The sequence below is a fragment of the Camellia sinensis genome, chromosome 15, assembly GCF_055761805.1.
Source record: "Camellia sinensis isolate YWXY chromosome 15, ASM5576180v1, whole genome shotgun sequence".
Classification (NCBI taxonomy): Eukaryota; Viridiplantae; Streptophyta; class Magnoliopsida; order Ericales; family Theaceae; genus Camellia; species Camellia sinensis.
Genome location: NC_138975.1, coordinates 118531820 through 118556419, shown reverse-complemented (window position 1 = coordinate 118556419; position 24600 = coordinate 118531820). Strand labels below are relative to the sequence as shown.

The 24600-nt window shown below is 33.2% G+C and overlaps 1 protein-coding gene across 1 annotated transcript; it reads left to right on the top strand.

The window, feature by feature from the left end:
- Window positions 1-21467: 21467 nt before the first annotated feature.
- LOC114298003 (Tetratricopeptide repeat (TPR)-like superfamily protein) lies at window positions 21468-23155 on the top strand. The gene has a single exon (XM_082908935.1). The coding sequence runs from the start codon at window positions 21622-21624 to the stop codon at window positions 23050-23052; it is 1431 nt and encodes a 476-aa protein (XP_082765061.1). The 5' UTR covers window positions 21468-21621; the 3' UTR covers window positions 23053-23155.
- The last annotated feature ends 1445 nt before the right edge of the window (window positions 23156-24600 follow it).

The window sequence follows — 24600 nt, the reverse complement described above, 5'->3', positions numbered from 1 at the left end:
AAGATAAACTTGAGTGAGGATTCAAATCCTCGTAATTGAATCATTGACTAACTGCTATGCGACTATAAGACTGGCTAGTGTAACAACTACTATGGATGACTACCCTTTAGTTAGAGATTTTTTTGTTAATACTTTTTACTTAATTTATCCTTATGCAATCAGAAATGTGACCACACATCATGTATGTCCCTCACAAGAGGTTTTTCATCCCTTCTAAGAACGCCTACAATGATTCTCTCTAAAATCATCTTATTAAGAATATCAACAGCGATTTTCTCTAAGATCATCTCTTATGAACATAGAATGTCAATCAGGTAGATCTAGTTAACTATGAATCAAATCATTAATACTTAAAGTAGTTGCATATCATATGTTTAGGTACATGCTAAGACTACACCTTGTAGATTTAACTGTGATATTCCACTTGCTTAGTTGGGAAGCAACTGACTTTCCAAACTTGGCTATCTTGAGACCCCCTTTGGGGTAACCCTTGACCGATTGGTCATTTTTTTTTTTTTCTCATCCAATCCCCAACCTCCATGTGTATGAGGGGGGTTGTGGGAGTGGGTGTTTTAAGGGGTCTAAATCAATGCCCTTTCATCTTTTATCTCTTTATTTTGTTATGTTGCAAGGGAGATTCCAAATTATTATCTTCAAATACAAATGACACATTCTTCATTTTGGACCCCTAATTTTAGATCCCCAATGACATAGTGAATATTGATTGAATAATTTTTATATTTTAATAAGATTTTTAAATGATGTAACTTATGATATATCACTTAGCGTTGATTTGGGAGTTTAAAATTAAGGACAAATTACACTAACAGTCCCCATAGTTTGGGTCTTGTGTCACTTTAGTTCATGACTTTTCAATTGTGACACATTTGACCCTAAATTTTGAATTTTGTTCCAAATACGGACAATTGAAAATACCATTGTTTAATTTCAAGGGCAAAATCGTCATTTTAATGAAATATAAACTAATTTGACAAAAATAAATTTCAAAAAAATATTTTTAATTTTTTAAAAATTATTTCTATGCACTAAAGATAAAATTATGTAAAATTAATAAAAATTACATGATTAATTTTTAAAAATTAATTTTACATAATCATCATCCAAACACATAATAAAAATTAATTTGATAAAAAAAATAAATAAATGTCTAAAACATTTATCAAATTTACATATTTTTATCTTTAGTGGGTAGAAATAATTTTTAAAAATTCAAAAATATTTTTTTGACATTTATTTTTGTCAAATTAGTTTATATTTTATTAAATTGACAATTTTACCCTTGAAAAATCTAATGATAATGTCACAATTGAAAAGTTAAGGACTAAAGTGGCACAAATCTCAAACTATCAAGACTATTAGTGTAATTCACAAATTAAAGTTCTATAACATATTTCATTTCAAAATTTCAAACTAGTAAGACATGCTTTAAATTTTTGTGGTTCTTATGACGGAATTCCACTTTCTTAAAAGTGTTGTATGTTTGTGGGGTCTTTTGTTGATATTTGTCCGACAACTATAGGTTTGGCGCAAGTGTTTGATTTCTCTTTCGTATTGTAATGAGTCTTCTATTAGAAAATAGAGAAATTTCACTGTTTCAAAATGGTAAATTCATATATTTTAGAGTAGGGGGTTAATTTTGTAATTTTGGAGCATTTAATTTGAAATTTTTAGGTATCTAAATTTTGCAATCACCGCAAGTAACATTTTACAATCTATGGTGTTTTTCAGCCCTCATATATGTTATTTTTAGCTCCAAAATTTGAAATTAATAACTTTTTTTTTTTTTGCAATTAGGCAACAATTTTGCATTTTTTACCTTGAATTGAAAATATTAAAATTTCACCGTCTTTCGATGACAATGAAACTTCATTGTTTAATAACAATAGAGATAGTGAAAACTTGTGATTTTTCTTATAACTTCATACTCATTAATTGATAAATCTTGATAAGAAGATTTTAAAAATAAAAATTTTATATAATAAAAAAGAAACCCAAAAATGTATTTAAAAAGTTATGAGTTTTTAAGTTTTGAAATCATTTTAAAAGTAAAGACCGTAACTACTAAACGCTTAGCTGGGGGTCTTTGAAATATTGCAAGATTGGAGCTAAGAAACATTTTTTGTGTCCTTAATACTAATATAATCTTATAATGAGGGAGGTATGGCCAAAGCATCTTTTTTTGGTTGAGAAAATCTTCAAAAAAATATATATTTCCAAGGACCTCAATGCCATGCAAATTATTAAAATTTTCGTAATTCTCCTACAGCAAAGTTTAGGTTTAGGTTTAGGTTTAGGTTTAGGTTTAGGTTTCTTTCGTAAATTTATAAGTGCAATCAAAGCCTTTTTTTCTTTGCATTTTTTTACTTTTAAGTTGGATTTAAATTATAACAATAAGATTGTAACGGTGATATCACGTTATCATATATACGTATCACTAATCAATAACATGTTACCACCTATTTATAGTGGCAGAGTCAAGAAATTAAATCATATGAGACACTTATTAATTATAACGTTAACATTGAAAATTTTTATAAAAATATTTCACATAATTTTTTTCGATTGACTAGTATATCATGGACAATATAAATTTTTACGATTAACTAGTATATCATGAACAATAAAAAAAAAAAAGTCATGGATATAAGTTTTAAAATAAATTATATAATGATAAGGTAATTTTTTATACAAAATTTCAGTAAAAATTCAATATAATAGTAATACTACGTCATCATTGACATATGATAATGGTGGTGTCTATCATTATTGACATACAATTATAATTAATCTCAATGAATGAAATTTACTGAATTGTTAGTTACATTTGACATATGATATCACCAAGCAATAGTAAAGAAATATATAGAGGATGAACCTTACATGTCAAATGTAACTAACAATTCAATAAATTTCATTCATTGAGATTAATTATAATTGTATGTCAATAATGATAGACACCACCATTGTATTAAAATTTTCATAGACATCGTAATATCTTTATTTTCAATATAAAAAAAATAGCCATTATTATTCTCATAATTTTAAAAATGTCATTAATATTTCACTATAAATAATATTTTATAATTTTTTTATTTAAAATATTTTCTTTATGTTTACAAAAAAAAAAAAAAATTATTCCAAAACACAGGGGGGCATGTGACTCCCCTAGAACCCTCTGTGGCTCCGCCACTCTCTACTTACTATGTATAGATCCTAATATGATGACACAAAAATTATAACAATGACATTGGTGTGCGGTTACAATTAATAAGTGGAGTTCACTCAATCACGTGTTAGGTTGTAATTTGTTGGTAATACCATGCGTACATAATAACGTGTATCACCATAATTCTAAAATTTTACTTACTACACCATATTGTCTTATTTAAACTATACATGTCATTTGGTCACAACTTGAAAATCATTCCATTTAAGTCAGACTTCTAATTTTTTTTATTTTTTATTTTTCCCATTCAAAATGTCAACTTAACCGCTTGTATTTTAAAACATTGATTTGAAATTATGTGGACATCAAAGTTTAAAGACAGATTTGTTTATAAATCTCATTTAGCGGACTCATAGCCTAATTGATTTTGAACAGTAATGAAGTCAAAGATTAGAAGTGTAAGGATTTGTATATTTTAGAGATCAAAGTGAAAAGATTTGTATTGATTGTATATTTCGGATGCTAAATTAATAACCAAGTGTCATAAGTTTTAAAGATTTTTAGTGTAACTAACCCAACTAATGATAATAATAATAATTATGAGCATCTCCAAGGGGACAGTTAAACAAGACTTGTATTTTAGCCAATGTAAGTCTAATTTTGAGCTCCAATGGACTAGCTACTTTACCATCTTATTTTTTTGGTGGCTACAATTAAACAATTATGTATGTATATATTTTAGATTTTTGTATATTTATGTTTTGGATTTGGGATTTTATATTATATACATATATATATATATATATATATATATGTGTGTGTGTGTGTATGTAGCAATTTTATATGTTCTTTCGATTATGTTTGATGAATTACGGAATAACTTATTTTGTATTTTGTATTTTTTTTTTCCTCATTCTACAGATTTTGTATGTTTGTATGGGCAAATTTATTATTATTGTAAATTTATATTAGTAAAATATCAACAATTAGTATTTTTTTTAAAAAAAAATTAATTAAGTTAGTTTAAATGATTAGCTAAAATAAAATAGTGTGGTTGGAGAACACAGTAACTAAAGTAATTAGGTAAAATAAAGAGTGAATTTTTTTGTACTTTAACTAGTGAAAAATAGAGAGTGTGGTTGGAGTTAACAACATGAAGTTTAATCAAATACTTATACCTTTCACCAAGAATATTCGTTGCATAACTGTTTTCCAAACCAAGAAATGAAATCCAATTCAAAACCCAAGGCAAGAACTCAATTGGAATAACGTACACACCAGGGTTTAGTATTCATTCGTTGCCTTGTTCAAATTGGGTAAAGCTTCAACCGTAACTGTTAAGGAATTCTTGTCTTGATTTTCAAGTCTTCTTTTCTTGTTTTTTTTGTTTTGTTTGGACAAACATATCAGCATTTGGGTTTCCAGCTAGGCAGCTTGTCATGGCAACAACTTAGCTTAGCCTCAAGCTCAAGCATTTGCTTTCTTTATATACAAAAGATGTGAGGTTGTAAACTCATTCCAGACATCATTAAACCCGATTAACAAAATGTCCTACATGTCTAATTTGTACTATATACTAGGTTCTTTATTAGATTTAGGTCTCGTTTGTCAATTATACATCTTAGTTAAAAAATCATTATAAGTTGTCACATCACTCTCTTTACCTTTTTATACATCTTTTCGTAAATAGTTATAAAATTACTAAAATTGTTTGTTTTCAAATAAGGCCTTAGTTAAGAAAAGGGCAGGGGCTTTTTTTTTTTCTTTTTGTCAGTTACATGAACTATATTGCACACCGCTGCTTCATTTTTGAAAAGTATGGTATACATGATTTTATTTCAAAAAACACTTAGGTAGTGTTTGGTAGAGTTTTAGAATTATGATTTGAGAATAGAGTTGTATTTTGAATTTGTGAGTTTTGAAATTATGATTTGAGTGTGAAAAATTTGTTTGGTTGTGAGTTTTGAAAAGAGTTTTAAATTGAGTTTAAATTGAGTGATGTGACATATGATATTTGATACAAAAACTTACAACTCATAACCAAACATACAATCCAAAATTATATTCAAAGCTCTTAAAAAAAATTTTAAAAAAAAAATCACAATTTTTTTTTTTTTTTGTAATATAAATATAACAGGTGCAAAAAAAAAAAAAAAAAAAAAAGGAACACTGTTCCAGTCAATTGGCTGGACGTCCGGTGGGACGACCGGTTAGCCCAAATTTCTCCGCATATGTAGAATTAATTTTTGAAAACGCTAAATAAGCATTACACTCAAAAGTGAGTGTGAAACTATATTTTGAAAGCTCCATCAAACGGAGCCTTAGAATTTTTATGTAGAATTCATCACAAAAATGATGTCATAGTAACATTTTTATAATTAAATATCAATTTAATAGGCATTCTGTTTAAAAATAATAACCTTATGGTCATCGGTCATGACCAATTGTAATATTTGTTATAATTTAGTTATGACTCATTATCGTATTAATTATAACTTATTATATTCATTAATTTGATTGTGATCGAAGAGATTTTTGGTTCTATCTATGTTTGGTTGTAACTCATTTTGGTATTAGTTAGAGAAGTATTTGGGTGTGCAAGGTACATACCATATGTATTTACTTAAATTCTCACAAATATATATAAGTCACGTAAGTTTTTATAAATATTTGTAAGTTGTGATTTCTCAAATTTTTGTGGGTTAACTTATATATATTTGTGAAAATTTACATAATTTTGTGAGATAACTTACGCATATTTGTGAGAACTTACGCAAGTGCATATGGTATACACTTGCACACTGAAGAATTATCCTATTAGTTATAGTGTTATAGCGTGACAAGTCCAACTTACAAGAATTAATCATTTTTTTTTTCTTACAAAAATGTAGCATGTCATGAACTTTATGCTAAAATTTATCTAGCAAATGAGGTATATGGTGTAGTGATGGTCATTTTCTCCTGCCTTGCTTTGTTCAGGTTTCCCTGCTTAAGAAGAGGGGCGGGAGCGGGTTTTACCTCCCCGCCCTGATTATATTTGTGTATATAATATAATTTAATTTTTTTTCACTACAATAAAATTAAAACACTAAAATATTATTCTTAATATTAATTTTTACTCATTTAATTTTTATTTTATATCTTATAATTCTCATTAAGTATAAATTATTATCCATAATATATTATATTTTTTATAATTCTTTTTTATTTTTATTTTCATTCTTTTGACTTACAAAATTAACCAATTCCCATCTCGCCGTCCTAATATATGATACGGGATGGATTATTACAAACAAGACTCAACCCCAACCCATGACCATCATAATATGGTATAAATTTGAAATTGGTAAGATATTAGTCACACCCACAATAAATATAATATTTTGAATTATTTTTTGGATTTGGTTATAACTTGTAAGGCCTGTGATACATGCATGTGTTTTGAGCCATTTACAACCTCTGAGAAACTGAAATTGCATTCAACAAGAAAATTGTTATTTTGAAATGACAGACCATGTTCTCTCCATTGTGACAAGGTGATGAGATACTCATTCTTGAAAAACTTCCATTTAGTCCAAAGAAAGTTGGCTAAGCCATTTGCAATTATTGAAACCCCCAAAGTCCACTACCATACTCTCTCCAAACCACCAAGACCCAACCAAGTCCTTAGAAAGTATCTAAACTCCAATTCAAACACCAAGGCTCTGTTACTCTTTAGAGACTTATTGAGAAAAAACACTTCTTCAATTGATAGCTTCTCTCTATTGTTTGTCATTAAAGCTTGCACCCAAAAGTCCTTACCCATTGGAGGGAAACAAATCCATGCCCTTGTCATAAACCTTGGCTTTGAACCCATCATTCATCTCCAAACCTCACTCATTGACTAGTATTCTGGTGTGGGAGATATTGGCAATGCACACCACGTGTTTGATGAAATACCCATTAAAAATGTTGTCTGTTGGACCGCTTTGATTTCTGGGTATGTTGATAACCAGAAACCCAACAAAGCTCTTCAACTGTTTAGGAAAATGCAGATGGGTAATGTAGAGCCGGATCGAGTAACATTGACTGTTGCTCTCTCTGCTTGTGTCGATGTTGGAGCTTTGGATATGGGAGAATGGATTCACGCTTATGTTCGTAGAAAAAAAGAACTCGATATTGACTTGTGCCTAAACAATGCTCTCATAAACATGTATGCGAAATGCAGGGACATTGACATTGCTAGGAGGTTGTTGATAGCGCGAGGAAAAAAGATGTCACGACTCGGACATCCATGATTGTGGGGCATGCATTGCACGGGGAAGCTGAGGAAGCACTGAAACTTTTTGCATCCATGAAAAAGGAAAACAGAAGTGGGAAAAAGAAGAATTGTGATCCCAGGAATGGTTTAATCCTCCCAAACAGGGACGGAACCGAGATTTCATTACCAGAGGGGCCAAAAAAAAAAAAAAAAAAAATTCACCATATACACAAAATATACATGTATGTATAATATGATATATATAAAAAATATATACATAAAAAAATTTAAATACCATAGAAGCAATTTCTAATAAGATCAAAAAGTTTTTTTTGTGTAAAATAGAAAGAGAATTCAAGATGGAAGAAGAATGACATTTTTTTTTTTTATACTGGAGGGCCATTTTATGTATAAAATGATATATATATATATATATATATATTTTTTCAAAATTCAATGGCAAACAATAATTTTCAGAGAAACAGGGGGGTCATGGCCCCCCATAGTCTTCTCATAGTTCCGTCCCTGCTCCCAAACGACGTTACTTTCATTGGAGTTCTAATGGCTTGTAGCCACGGAGGGATGGTGGAAGAAGGGAAGAGGCATTTCCAAAGCATGATTGAGGATTATGGTTTAAAACCTAGGCTTTCTCACTTTGGTTGTATGGTAGATCTTTTATGCAGAGCTGGGCAATTATAAGAACCTTATGAGTTTATTCTAGGTATGCCTGTCAAGCCAAATGCAGTGGTGTGGCGGACTTTGCTAGGTGCTTGTGGTGTTCGGAGCAACATTGATTTGGCTGCAAAGGCTCGTGCATGACTACTTGAATTGGAGGCTAGTCATATTGGTGACAATGTCATTATGTCTAATATCTATGCTGCCAAAGGTATGTGGGATGAGAAGATAATTGTTAGAGCTGTGATGATGCAATGTAGGGCTCCCGGTTGCAGTTCGATAGAAGTTGGAGGTGAAATTAATGAGTTTGTCACTGCTGATGATGAGCATTATATGAAAACAGAAATTTACGAGGTTCTTGAATACTTGATTAAAACAATAAGTGATCATGGTTATGCTCCTGGTCTGTCGAGCCTAGCAGAGTACTGATGTATGGAAGAGTATTGGTGAATATTGAAAGTCAATGCCAGTTGGTTGGTTCTATATCTCTATCAAATTTATCATTGAATAATCAATTCAAATTGTTCTTTATGATCCCCTGAATTTTCAGGTACACATTTTTATAATTTAGTAAGATTTTTAAGTGATATAACTTATGACATATTGACGATGATTTGGAAGTTTAAAATTAAAGCTCTAAAACATTTTCCATTTCAAAATTTCAAACTAGTAAGACATGCTTTAAATTTTTATGATTCTTATGATGGAATACCACTTTCTTAAAAGTGTTGTATGTTTGTGGGGTCTTTTGTTGATATTTATCCGACAACTATAGGTTTGGCGCAAGTGTTGATTTCTCTTTGAATATTTCCTTCGAATTGTAATGAGTCTTCTATTAGAAAATAGAGAAATTTCACTGTTCGAAAATAGTAAATTTATATATTTTAGAGTAGGGTGTTAATTTTGTAATTTTGGAGCATTTAATTTGAAAATTTTAGGTATCTAAATTTTGCAATCACCGCAAGTGAAATTTTACAATGTATGGTGTTTTTCAGCCCTCAAATATGCTATTTTTAGCTCCTAAATTTGAAATTAATAACCTATTTTTTTTGCAATTAGGCAACAATCTTGCATTTTTTACCTTGAATTGAAAATATTGAAATTTCACCGTCTTTCGATAACAATGAAATTTCATTGTTTAATAACAATAGAGATAGTGAAACTTGTGATTTTTCTTAAAACTTCATACTCATTAATTGATAAATCTTGATAAGAAGATTTTAAAAATAAAAATTTTATATAATAAAAAAAAACCAAAAATGTATTTAAAAAGGTATGAGTTTTTAAGTTTTGAAATCATTTTAAAAGTAAAGACACTAACTACTAAACGCTTAGTTGGGGACATTTTGATCATAAAATGGTCTTTGAAATATTGCAAGATTGGAGCTAAGAAACATTTTTTGTGTCCTTATACTAATATAATCTTATAATTAGGGAGGTATGGCCAAAGCATCTTTTTTTGGTTGAGAAAATCTTCAAAAAAAAATATATTTCCAAGGACCTCAATGCCATGCAAATTATTAAAATTTTCGTAATTCTTCCTATAGCAAAGTTTAGGTTTAGGTTTCTTTGTAAATTTATAAGTGCAATCAAAGCCTTTTTTTTCTTTGCATTTTTTAACTTTTCAGTTGGATTTAAAATTATAATGATAAGATTGTAACGGTGATATCACGTTATTATGTATACGTATCACCAACCAATAGCATGTTACCATCCACCTACAGTGACGAGGCTAAGAAATTAAATCAGAGGAAGCACTTATTGATTATAACATTGAAAATTTTTACAAAAATATTTCACATAAATTTTTACGATTGACTAGTATATCATGGATAATATAAATTTTTATGATTAACTAGTATATCATAGACAATATAAAAAAAAATTAAATCATGGATATAAGTTTTAAAATAAATTATATAATGAAAAAATAATTTTTTATACAAAATTTCAGTAAAAATTCAATATAATAGTAATATTACGTCATTATTGACATATGATATCACCAGCCAATAGTAAAGAAATATATAAAGGATGAATCTCACATGTCAAATGTAACTAAAAATTCAATAAATTCCATTCATTGAGATTAATTATAATTGTATGTTAATAATGATAGACATCACCATTGTATTGAAATTTTCATAGATAATAATATGACTTATCGTAATATCTTTATTTTCAATAAAAAAAAACAATCGTTATTATTCTCATAGTTTTAAAAATGTCATTAATATTTCACTCTAAATAATATTTTAAATTTTTTTTATTTAAAATATTTTCTTTATCTTTGCCCCAAAAAAAAAATTATTCCAAAACCCAGGAGGGGCATGTGACTCCTTGGGACCCTCTGTGGCTCCGCCACTGCCTACCTACTATGTATAGATCCTAATATGATGACATGAAAATTATAACAATGACATAGGTGTGAATTTGGGGTAGCTGTTGTGCATCCCGCACAGCAGTCACTATTGTACACTTAACTAGGTTCATTTCGGGGTCTATTTCGATAATCTGAATCATTCAAATTTTAAAATATATCAAGTAAAACATACTTGCAAAAAATCAAGTTAATCAGATATCGTTTACCTTTTCATCCACTCACATTTGTATCTACAAAAATAAATAACAATTTGATTTAAAGTATTAAAATGAATACAAATGTGAGTGGATGAAAGAGTAAACGATATCCGATTAACTTAATTTTTTGCAAGTATATTTTATTTAATGTATTCTAAAATGTGAACGGTTCGGATTATTGAAATAGGCACCGAAATAGATCTATTTAGGTGTACAAGAGTGGCTGTTGTGCGGGGTGCACAGCAACCACCCCAAATCCGGTGGGTGTGCGGTTACAATTAGTAAGTGGAGTTCACTCAATCACGTGTTAGATTGTAATTTGTTAGTAATACCACGCGTACATAATAATATGTATCACCATAATTCTAAAATTTTACTTACTACACCATATTGTCTTATTTAAACTAAACATGTCATTTGGTCACAACTTGAAAATCATTCCATTTAAGTCAGACTTCTAATTTTTTATTTTTATCTTTCTATTCAAAATGTCAACTTAACCGCTCATATTTTAAAATATTGATTTGAAATTATGTCGACATCAAAGTTTAAAGAGAGATTTATTTATAAATCTTATTTAGCGAACTTATAGTCTAATTGATTTTGAACTGAAGTCAAAGATTAGAAGTGTAAGGAATCGTATATTTCGGAGATCAAAGTGAAAAAATTAAAAGATTTATATTGATCCTGTATATTTCGGATACTAATTAATAACTAAGTGTCATTTGTTTGAAAGATTTTTAGTGTAACTAACCCAACTAATGATAATAATAATTATAATAACATGAAGTTTAATCAAGTACTTATGCCTTTCACCAAGAATATTCGTTGCACAACTGTTTTCCAAACCATGAAATCAAATTCAAAACCCAAGCCAGGAACTCAATTGGAATAACGTACACACTAGAGTTTAGTATTCATTCGTTGCCTTGTTCAAATTGGATAAAGCTTCAACTTGTTAAGGACTTCTTGTCTTGATTTTCAAGTTTTCTTTTCTTGTTTTTTTCGTTTTGTTTGGACACAAACATATCGGCATTTGGGTTTCCAGCTAGGTAGCTTGTCATGGCAACAGCTTAGCTTAGCCTCAAGCTCAAGCAATTGCTTTCTTTATATACAAAAGATATGAGATTGTAAACTCATTCCAGACATCATTAAACCAGATTAACAAAATGTCCTACATGTCTAATTAGTACTATATACTATGTTCTTTACTAGATTTTGATAAGAAAAGGGTAGGGGGCTTCTTTCTTTTTTTTTCTTTTTTTTCTTCTTTTTTTTTTTTTTTTTTCTTTCAGTTACATGAACTATATTGCACACCACCGCTTCATTTTCGAAAAGTATGTTAAACATAATTTTATTTAAAAAAATACTCAGAATTTTTATGTAGAATTTATCACAAAAATGACGTCATAGTGACATTTTTATAATTAAATATCAATTTAATAGGCATTTTGTTTAAAAATAATAATAACTTTTATGGTCATTGGTTATGGCCCATTGTAATTGTGGGGACATAATTTTTGAATGACAACACTTTTGAATGACAACACGTGGCCAAGGTGACACTAAAGTGTCAGCCGAGGTGTCACGTGTCTTGGTCATGACGCCGAGATGATCTCGGCTAGGCCGAGGTTATTTGCAAAGAAACCGGAATTCGGGATAAGCGGATAAGGGACAAGAGTCCTAGAATGGGAGAGGACTTCTGTAGCTCGGCTTTCCGCGCTCCCTTTCGGAAGAATGAAATAGCCCCTACAGTTCGGACTCCACTTGTGTTGGTTCTGAATCTGATTTGACAAGTGCAATGTGAAATAGTTAAAACACAAAAGAGTCCAAATTCGACAATTGCTTTTAAAAAATCGATGTTTTGAATCACATGCCAAAAATGGACTGTTTGCCAGATATCAGAGTCGCCACCTAAATATTTATTTTGGGAAATTTAGAAAACCCGTGACTCATGCCAAAGGCCATCAGTCCTTCATCACCAAAGTGACTTGGTTCGGGAACTTAGGTATGAGAGGGGAAGGTCAATAATGAGCACCCCACTCACCCAATCAAAAATCGGCCTCTACTAATTATGATGTGATTCTTATGTACAGTATATGTTCTTATTTTATTTTTAACATACAAATATAGACTAATTTCACTAGAAGTTGGAACGTTTGATTTCATGTTTGTTTTGAAAAAGTGTTTTGAATATGTACCACTTGAAAAAGTGATCTTATATATATACATTTAATCAAAGTATCCCAATTTTAGTGAATAGCCTTCATTCACAGGCATTCAAGCAGTTTAACAATTAAGCATTTAGCCTCATGGTAGTATGTTTGATATGACAGCAATCATACTTATGTAATATGCTAAAGCATAAAAACTTACCTCGTATTCTAAGCCAAAAAAGGAACTAGTTAGAAAAATGCATGATCCAACTATGTAATATGGCTAATGCAACACATACAATATGCAATTAATAAGCTCGGCTACTAGAATAGCATGCGAGTCAATTCAAGGCATGTGATAGCGCACGTATTCAAGTAAAGAGTTTAAATTTGACATTTGAATAATATGATGAGCCGAACTTTTATGCATGCAATACAAATGGATGCAAACATGAGTATGCTAAATTAAAGATGATGTCCTTAAACTAACCATCATAAGCTGGTAAATAAAAGGGAGAAAGACGTGGGGTTGGAAGACATACACATTATTACATATTTGTCCTCGCAAAAGAGGGTCCGAATGTCCAAGTGTCCGAATAAATAAATATTACAAATCCGAATGAATAATAATGAAAAGGGGCTGTCTAATTTATTACAACAAATAATATGTAATGATCGTGCGATGCTCCTCAGAAATTACTCTGTCTGCCTTTTTGAGATTTGTTCTGTTTCACCTTATCATTGCTTTCGACCAAAAGTGTATATTTATTGGAGCCTTGCCGACTCAAAACAAGACTTAGTCGAGCCCCAAATAAATCCAAGCATACCTTGATTTCTTTGCAGAAATTTGTTTTTTTTTTTGTGCCTGAGGTGAAACAGTGCAAACATGCAGACAGGGTATTCCTGGTCATATTTGTCTCTTCTACTCTTCTCTATCATGGAAAATACTCAAGAGAGGAGCGAACTCGGTTCCCAACCATCTATGGTTGCAAGTTGGTTTGCAAGATGATTTTGGACACGATAGGACAAATATCAATAAATGTAATGCATAATGACCACCCCTCCCTCTTACATTTCCTTTTCTTTAATCCATTAAGTCCACGGTGATATTTACATCCACTAAGTCCGAAATGCAATAAAAGAAAATAAGTGTCGACTTAACCCGAGGAAATAAACCTTATTTTATTCAGGAAAATTACAAAGGAAGAGTCAAACTCATTTACAAGCGATAAGGGGTTTCAAGTCAAACTCAAGATGCACAACAAAGACTAGCCAAACTCAAAAGAGTGATAATGACTTAGAAAAACCCACCGTGAGTGATAATGACTTGAAATCCAAGCCTGATAATAAGTGATAATGACACTTTCCTTGGTGATTTCCAAGGGTCAATTAATCCCTTAAAAGTAAACACACTGATGATAAATTCTTTGGGAAAAATTACAAAAGAAGAGTCAAACTCATTTACAAGCGATAAGGGATTTCAAGTCAAACTCACGATGCGCAACAAGGACTAGTCAAACTAAAAAGAGTAATAATGACTTAGAAAAACCCACAGTGAGTGATAATGACTTGAAATCCAAACTTTATAATAATTGATAATGACACTTTCCTTAGTGATTTCCAAAGGTCAATTAATCCCTTAAAAGTAAACACACTGATGATAAAGAGAACTGAAAAATAAATGATTGTGCTTTAGTATAAGAAAGTTTTTATGCTTTTGATAGTGAACCTCTGAAGAGATTAAACCATTAAGCATGAGAAAATTTTCTTTCTTGTACTTGAACCACAATCTTAATTTTTCACAACTCTTTAATCAAAATAATCAAAGAATGAAGGGAGGTTGCAGAGATGATTATGCAGAATTGATTAATTGGTTAATATAACACAACATAATATTTAAAACAAAATTATTGAAATAAATTAAACAACCCCCCTAAATAGCATAAAATAGTGCTGAAATTAAGCTAACAAAAGTGAACAACTATGAATAGATTAAACCTAGTGAACAAGTTTAAGGAAGGGTGGTTAGCCCCTCCACTTTTGAGATTTCTAAACCATATTTTAGCCTCTGAAAATAGTCCAAAAACAGTTCCAAAACGGTGTATAAAACAAGAAAAAGAGAGGACAAGAGTAAGAGAAAATTGTACCTTTGAAAGAGAGGTAAACTCTTAATTAACAAACTTGATTCCAACACCCTCAAGCTTCTTCGAAGGAAATGTTGAACTCCTTAGTTTACAAACTCAATCTTGATCACCCTCAAGTGTAGGAAGTGTGTTCTCAAATCCTCAGTAGCTATGGAAGTTTGGAAGTATTTTGGCTCAAAATTAAAATGTAAACAAAATTAATCTCCTTTCTCTCTAACTCACTTGAATCCTCTCTTATCATCCCAAAAAAAAAAACCTCTCTTATAATCAAAAAATCTCTCCCTAGTGATTACCACCTTCCCCTCTTTATATAGCCAAAAATATAGAATATAATAATATATAATAGAATATAATAATATATGCTTAATATATAATACTATTATAATATATAATAATATATCTTATATAATATATATATAATAACATATATAATCCTGAGGTTTGATGTCGGCAGCCGAGGGCTGACCGACATCAAACAATTTTTTTATTATTTTATTTTATAATATATATAATATAATATATATAAAAACATCAAAAAAAAATATGAACAAACACATAAAATTATGCAAAATTTCAAAATACTAAACTAAAGAAATATTTAGTAGTTTAAAACAATTTGGCCATAATGGTAAAGGTTGGGATTCAAGTTCAAATTTTATCTTTCTTACTGAGAATTTTGTGAGAAACACATTCTAATTGTCATCATTGGGTAATAAAAAAAAAGCGCCCAAGTCTTAGGGCCGGTCAAAATGGGGTGTCTACAGTTGCCCATCTTTGACAGAACTTGGAGTCATAAAATGACGTGAGTGAATGTCAAAGCCCGAAGACGACCCATTTGACGAGGTCGTAAGACTTGGGCAAACAAACAAATGTGCAAACACTTGGTTGAACTCGAGGGTTACCTACGTATCATTTTACAAGGAATCAAACATGCGCAGTTCAGGGGCAGAATGCAAGTGATATGCACTTGAAAGTTAGACACACACGCTTCGCAAAGCCGGCTATTTGAAAACTTATGATCCTACAATGAAGATGCAAAGTAATAACTAACTTGAGAGATAACTGACTTGATCGTCGGAGTGCTCCTAGGTGGACGAACCACTGCCGGAATATCTTCTTTTTGTGACAAGTCGTTCGGGCTTAATCTATTCTGCCAGTGTTCTCCAGCTGAGTGCTTGATTGGCAGTGTGGTCGGAAATTGACACACACAATTTGGCGCCGTCTATGGGAAAAAAAGGAGAATAGATGGCCAACGACGGATAGAAAGAGAAGGTTGGGGACGACATCCCTACTGAGAGTGGAAAACATATTGACTTTGACGTCGAAGAAGACAACTGCAACGAACAGACTCGTGATAAGAATCATGGAGGAAAGGACGTCGGCCAGAAGGGCAGCGCACCGAAAAAATCGGACCGGAGTGGGTATTATAACGAGGACAACCTCCAGGTATGGAAAGATAGATGCCTGCGGAGGGACGACAAGACAAAAAGAATGGCGGACAAATTGGCGAACCTGCAAACGGTCGTCAATTTCATAATGCAGAACAACGTCATGCAGCCATCGTTCCCGCTACAAGATACGCCGATTCCAGCGGCCAAGAAAGGCGCCTAGAAAGAGGAGCAGAAAACGGTTCTTGCAGTCCCTCAGTGTGGCGAGACCAAGGGACATTCTCACCGGCCTTCACGAGAGATCGGGCATGGAAAATCCCAGAAGACACGTCGAACAAAAGAAACCTGCACCAAAGAACATCGGGATGTTCAGGAGAAAGAACTTTGTTTCGACACGACCAATGGAGGGAGGTCTAAAAGGACTCACAATAACACTGGAAGTAGTGCACTAAAAAGGCTGAAATCTGGAGATAGCTGAGCTCCTGGACGAACCAAGGAGGATCTGAGGGATTACCTCCAGAGAAAACGACAAGATGCCGAGGTGACCTCTCCTGTCAAGCCGAGGACACCGTTCTCGGTAGAGTTGGACAAATTTGAGGCCCTAAAAAGGTTCCACATGTCGAGATTCTAGATATACGACGATAAGTCGGACCCGAACTTTCACGTCGGCTTGTACCTAAACTCGATGGCATTATACACCGAGAACGAGCCGTTGCTTCGCAAGGTGTTCCCCTCGTCCTTTAGGGAAATTACATTAGACTGGTTTCACAAGTTGCCGAAAGGAATTGTGAAAACCTGGGAAAGCCTGGCCCAGATGTTCGTGGCCAGGTTTGTGACAAACAAACTACAGCCATTAAGGGTGGACTCCTTGATGGCCCTGAGAATCAGTGAGGATGAAAGCCTTAGGGCTTATGCCAAGAGGTATTACGAGGTGTTCAACTGAATACCAGGATGCAACCAAGAGGTGGCAGTCGTGTTCTTTAAGAACGACCTGAAAGATGACTGTCTGCTACGAAAATCACTGGCAAAGACACTGCCAAAGAGTATGGAGAAACTCGTGGCTAGAATAGAGAAGTATGCAAGGGCCGAGGAAGACGCTCCGGGGACAAAGGCGTTAACACAAGAAAAGAGAAATGGCTCGCCGAAGCGAGGCCGGGGTAACACTAGATGCAGTAAGCAAGAGACAAGATTAAGGGCTACACAGGCAGTCACAACTGATCCCTTCAGCCTGAGTGAGTAAATCCAAGATTCCAGAAGACAAGATCTCAGCCTAGATGATTAAGTCCGAGAAAAGAAAAGCTCAGCCTAAGTTAAAAACTTTTCATATAAGGTCCACAAAGGAGTAGGTGGAAGCCATGCAGCGGGTAGATCCCTTGCCCATAGGGCAATATCGCAGGGATTCTTTGGCCTTACATGCAAAAGGAAGCTAAAGCCTATGTAAAAAAGTGTGAAAATGTTGTTTAAATCCACCTGCAACGTGCGAGAGAACATCAATTCGACTGGAGGCATACCAGCAACAACTTGCTAGGGCTTACAACAAGAAGGTTAGCCCAAGAGAGTTCAAGGTTAGGGACCTCATCCTGAGAAAGGTTGTTGGCAAGAAGAAGATAATAGGGAGGCCAAAATTAGCCCAAATAGAATCATCTCGGTTGCTGGCAATTGGGCATATCGGTTGAAGTAATAATAAAGTGCTAGTTTGATTTTTATGAATTTGAAATCTGTGTGATAGGACCGACCAGTCCTATGACGATGTTTCTGATTGAAATATGACGAATAACTTAGACTTATTATATGGTAGAGTTCCTACTTGCATATAATAGAGTTGAATTAAGTTGGCGATGTTTTTGATTGAAACATGATGAATAACTTAGACTTATTATATGGCAGAGTTCCTACTTGCATATAATAGAGTTACACTAAGTTGGCGATGTTTCTGATTGAAACATGACGAATAACGTAGACTTATTATATGACAGAGTTCCTACTTGTATATAATAGAGTTACACTAAGTTGGCGATGTTTCTGATTGAAACATGACGAATAACGTAGACTTATTATATGACAGAGTTCCTACTTGCATATAATAGAGTTAAACGAAGTTGGCGATATTTCTGGTTGAAACATGACGAATAACTTAGACCTATTATATGGAAGAGTTTCTACTTGTATATAATAGAGTTGAATTAAGTTGAATTAACCTGGACTTGCCATATCGGCAGAGTCAAACACAGATTGAAACTAAGTGCACTTGGGTAAGATTAACAGAAGAACCAAGATTGAGAACATCGGCTAGTCTCTGTTTAAATATAGACTTCAGCAACGAGGTCAGAGCCACATGCTTAATGAGAACTCAAGTGGAACTTAAGTTCACATTAGGGGGCGGAGGGCTGGAGAATGATGCTTGGGAGTTGGAATTTTCAAGCCAAGATCGGTTTAACACTTGTTGAAATTTTAAAGAAAAATTTACAAGTTGAAATTAAACTGAGGTCATGTTTAACACTTGCTGAAATTTTATGAAAAATTTACAAGTTGAAGTGAATCCGAGGTTATGTTAAAGGAAGATTGGTTTAAACACTTGTTGAAATTTTAAGAAAAATTTACAAGTTAAACCAAGGTTGTATTGAAAAGAAGTACCTATGTACTTACCGAAATAAACCGATAGTGGTTTAACCGAGGTATTCCACCCCGAGGAGGTTGCACAGTTAAGGTGTACATTAAAGGCATGCAAATTATTCTAAGTATAAAATCATGCAAGAGTAAAAAGAAGACAAACATTCAAAGCACTTGAAAAAGAAAAAAGTTGTATATGCATTCAGATAAGGAAAGAAGGCACTTCGGCCTGACATTGAAGAATGATTGTTTAGATTACAAAAATGGCACGTCGGCCAAATTAAAGCTTACATTGTTTCAAAAAGTAAGAAAAAAGTACAAGGTACAAAGAAAAACACAGACTGATAAAGGAGGAAATAGTGACTCACCGAAAAAAAATGAAGCCAGTGTTGAGTACGCCAGAGTCAAATGATGGCAGCAAACAGAAAGGATCAGCAAAAACCTCGCCGGAGGAGGTGAACGACGGTGATAACAGAAAGCTTTAGAGCTTGAAGCAATAGGAGGATTAGAGAAAGTTAGAGAGAGAAAGCTTGCACGAAGACGAAGATGCAAAAGTGAAAAGACGGAGAGAAAGAAGTGATTTTGATCAAACACACGAAATGGCGGCAAAAACGCATTTAGTGTGCCTAGGACGACGTGTTTGTCAGACGGCGCACGCAAGTGCGATGCGACTTAATGGCGCGTGTTGGGCACGACTTAGTAGGGGAAAGACGCGTGGCAAAAACAGTTGAGTTGCTGTGCGTGACAGCTCATACACATGATGAAACTCTTGGAGTTCTTAATTTAATGGAGCAGGACCTCGGCTAGGAGGACGATTTCGGTTGTGAAACTTGAACAAAACTTGGTTTTTTGGTTCTAAGGCATTGATGAAAACAGACTAAGTCTTGGTCATATTTGAGCCGACGAATGATGACCTCGGTAATGAAGGATAAAGTGAACTTAGCCGGTGTGCTAAATGAAAGGAATGATATAGGTTCCATCACCTCAAGATGCCGAGGTGATAGAACCTAGGGGGCAGTTGTAGGGACATAATTTTTAAATGACAACACGTGGCCGAGGTGACACCGAAGTGTTAGTCGAGGTGTTACGTGTCTTGGTCATGACACCGAGATGATCTCGGCTAGGCCGAGGTTATTTGCGAAGAAATCGGAATCCGGAATAAGCGGATAAGGGACAAGAGTCCTAGAATGGGAGAGGACTTCAGTTTGGATAAAGATAAGACTCTTAGAGAGTTTATCCCAATCTTACTAGGAGTTCAAGATTAACAGTAATCCTAAGTCCATTGAAGCTAGGCTTCTATTGGGATTAGGTAAGTGTTGGCTATAAAAGAAAGGCACCCCATGGGTCTAAGATATGCTTTTTATGCATTGAATAGTGAGTTAAGCACTTTTGCTATCTTTGAGAGATAACTGACTTGATCGTCGGAGTGCCTCCGGGTGGACGAACCACCGCCGGAATTTCTTCTTTTTGTGACAGGTCATTCGGGCTTAATCTATTCTGTCAGTTTTCTCCAGTTGAATGCTTGATTGGCAGTGTGGTCGGAAATTGACACACACAGTAATATTTGTTATAATTTAGTTATGACTCATTATCATGTTAGTTGTATTATAGTTGTTAGTTTGATTATGATCGAAGAGATTTTTGGTTCTACCTGTGTTTCATTATGACTCATTATGGTATTAGTTAGAGAAGTATTTGGGTATGCAATGTGCATACCATATGCACTTGTTTAAGTTCTCACAAATATATATAAGTTAGCTTACAAAATCACGTAAGTTCTCACAAATATTTGTAAGTTATGATTTCTCAAATTTTTATAAGTTAATTTACATATATTTGTAAAAACTTATACAATTTTGTGAAGTAACTCACATATATTTATGAAAACTTATACAAGTGCATACACACTTGCACACTAAAGAATTGTCTTGTTAGTTATAGTGTTATATGCTTGGAATGTGACAAGTCCAACTTACAAGAATCAATCGTTTTTTTTTCTTACAAAAATGTAACATGTCATGAACTTTATGCTAAGATTTATCCAGCAAATGAGGTATGGTGTAGAGATGATCATTTTCTCCCGCCTTGCCCTATTTAGGTTTTCCCTGTTGAGGAAGAGGGGCGGGAGCGGGTTTTGCCTCCCTGATTATATATATATATATATATAATTTAATTTAAATTTTTTTTCACTCTAATAAAATTAAAACACTAAAATATTATTCTTAATATTAATTTTTACTCATTTATTTTATATTTTATAATTCTCATGAAGTATAAATTATTATCCATAATATACTATATTTTCTATAATTCTTTTTTATTAATATTTTCATTCTTTAACTTACAAAATTAACCAATTCCTATCTCGCCACCCTTAATATATGATACGGGACAGATTATTACAAACCCGACCCATGATCATCCCTAATATGGTATAAATTTAAAATTGATAAGATATGAGTCACATCCGCAATAAATATAATATTTTGAATTATATTTTGGATTAGGTTATAACTTATAAGGCCTGTGATATATGCATGTGTTTTGAGCCATTACAACCTCTGAGAAACTGAAATTGCATTCAACAAGAAAATTGTTATTTTGAAATGACAAACCATGGTCTCTGCATTGTGACAAGGTGATGAGATTATCATTCTTGAAAAACTTCCATTTAGTCCAAAGAAAGTTGGCTAAGCCAGTTGCAATTATTGAACCCCCCAAAGTCCACTACCATACTCTCTCCAAACCACCAAGACCCAACCAAGTCCTTAGAAAGTATCTAAACTCCAATTCAACCACCAAGGCTCTGTTACTCTTTAGAGACTTATTGAGAAAAAACACTTCGTCAATTGATAGCTTCTCTCTATTGTTTGTCATTAAAGCATGCACCCAAAAGTCCTTACTCATTGAAGGGAAACAAATCCATGCCCTTGTCATAAACCTTGGCTTTGAACCCATCATTCATCTCCAAACCTCACTCATTGACTTGTATTCTGGTGTTGGAGATATTGGCAATGCACACCACGTGTTTGATGAAATACCCATTAAAAATGTTGTCTGTTGGACTGCTTTGATTTCTGGGTATGTTGATAACCAGAAACCCAACAAAGCTCTTCAACTGTTTAGGAAAATGCAGATGGGTAATGTAGAGCCTGATCGAGTTACGTTGACTGTTGCTCTCTCTGCTTGTGTCGATGTTGGAGCTTTGGATATGGGAGAATGGATTCACTCTTACGTTTGTAGAAAAAGAGAACTCGACATTGACTTGAGCCTAAACAATGCTCTCATAAACATGTATGCAAAATGCGGGGACATTGAAATTGCTAGGAGGTTGTTTGATAGCGCGAGGAAAAAAGATGTCACAACTTGGACATCCATGATTGTGGGGCATGCATTGCAGGGGGAAGCTGAGGAAGCACTAAGACTTTTTGCATCCATGGAAAAGGAAAACAAAAGTGGGAAAAAGAAGAATTGTAATCCCGGGAATGGTTTAATCCTCCCAAACGATGTTACTTTCATTGGAGTTCTAATGGCTTGCAGCCATGGAGGGATGGTGGAAGAAGGGAAGAGGCATTTCCAAAGCATGATTGAGGATTATGGTTTAAAACCTAGGCTTTCTCACTTTGGTTGTATGGTAGATCTTTTATGCAGAGCTGGGCAATTAAAAGAAGCTTATGAGTTTATTCTAGGTATGCCTGTCAAGCCAAATGCAGTGGTGTGGCGGACTTTGCTAGGTGCTTGTGGTGTTTGGGGCAACATTGATTTGGCTGCAAAGGCTCGTGCACGACTACTTGAATTGGAGGCTAGTCATATCGGTGACAATGTCATTATGTCTAATATCTATGCTGCCAAAGGTATGTGGGATGAGAAGATAATTGTTAGAGCTATGATGATGCAACGTAGGGCTCCCGGTTGCAGTTCAATAGAAGTTGGAGGTGAAATTAATGAGTTTGTCACTGCTGATGATGAGCACCATATGAAAACAGAAATTTACGAGGTTCTTGAATACTTGATTAAAACAATGAGAGATCATGGTTATGCTCCTGGGCTGTCAAGCCTAGCAGAGTACTGATGTATGGAAGAGTATTGGTGACAATTGAAAGTCAATGCCAGTTGGTTGGTTCTATATCTCTATCAAATTCATCATTAAATAATCAATTGAAAATTTTCTTTTATGATCCCCTGAATTTTCAGGTACACATTTTTCTTAAATAAAATGAAATGATGCTTGAAATATTTTGTTGGGATGTATATCCTAGAAATGGTAATGAAATATGCTTTCTTCCTACAAGGATTGCAGCACAATTGTTTAGGTACTGATCAACCATTTTTAGACTGTAATAACTTCTCCTTTTCTTCCGATTGAGATGCAAAAGCGTGCTTGGATCATGGGTTTGTGGAGAAGAAAAAGAGAATCATTTTCTTTTCCTTCTACAAACCCTCCACAAATCCACCATCCAAATACAACATACTTAAGGTTTTTTAACGTATCATTTTCAATTGATATTATAACTATCACCTAATCTTTTTTGAAATGAGGTTAATCTTTGATAAAATTTTATGGATTTTAATTTTAAGAACTTTTTCTTTTTCTTTTTGCAAAAATTACTAAAATAAACAAAAATATAGGGCGTCTTCCTATGCGAGGACCTTAGACAGCAGTCTCATTTGCCTAATGATCAAACCACTATTAAAGCACTAGGAATTGGCATCCTAAATGTTGTGGACAATTTTGAGAAATGGAGTGGGAGATTGGCCTTGTTTGGTTCAGATTATTACAAGCTAAAAATGATCATCTATATCCGTATTTGAAATGGACTTAGTCGGATTGAAATTTAGGGATTGTCTACATCTTTTGCAAACTATTAAGAAGCAGAATTGTGATTGGTGGAGTAGTATAATTGTCGTATAAGACTTGTTTTGGTTAATACAGCAGTTTCTTTTAGTTCGCCTTTGCAAGGTTCTTCGCGGCTTGGTGCAACCGGCATATGTACTAGCAAAATCAACCGTGGATGCTGGGTAGTCTTGTAGTGTTTGTTCTGTATTTTGAGTTGCTCTGTTCTTATCTAGTTGTTAGTCTATGTTCGTGTGGTATGGTGTATGTACTAAGATTGTAAGTTGCTATGTTGTTTATTAATGCAATATAATCCTTTTCCAAAAAAAAAAAAAAAAAAAAAATCATTCCCCAACTTTTCTATACTTAATTTTTGAAACTTATTTAAGTCATTTTGCTCATAAGTGAACAACACAATATTTTACAAATTCAAAAAATTATAAGAAAAAAAATGAAAAGAAAAGAGAGGGATCATAATAAACTGCACTACACAGAACCTCCAACCAACTTGATTTCAACTCATGCATGCAAGTACAAGAAATATGCTGCCAATAATATGCATGTAAATACAAATTTCAATACGATAAACTTGCAGTTGTAGACATTCCGGTCCAAAGAACATAGAAGAAAACCATGTCATGTGACTTCATGGTTTGAGTCCTCTTTAATTACACACTGGCAGCCTCAGGTTTGTGGCAATCAAATCTTCATTTTATTTCTTTCTTATTATTATTATTTTTTTAGGTAAATTATACTAATCTTTTTTGAGGTATGAGAAAAATATAG

Bases quoted from the DNA above. Each gene is read 5' to 3' on its own strand.
- LOC114298003 (XM_082908935.1), top strand. From the start codon at position 21,622: ATGAGATTATCATTCTTGAAAAACTTCCATTTAGTCCAAAGAAAGTTG.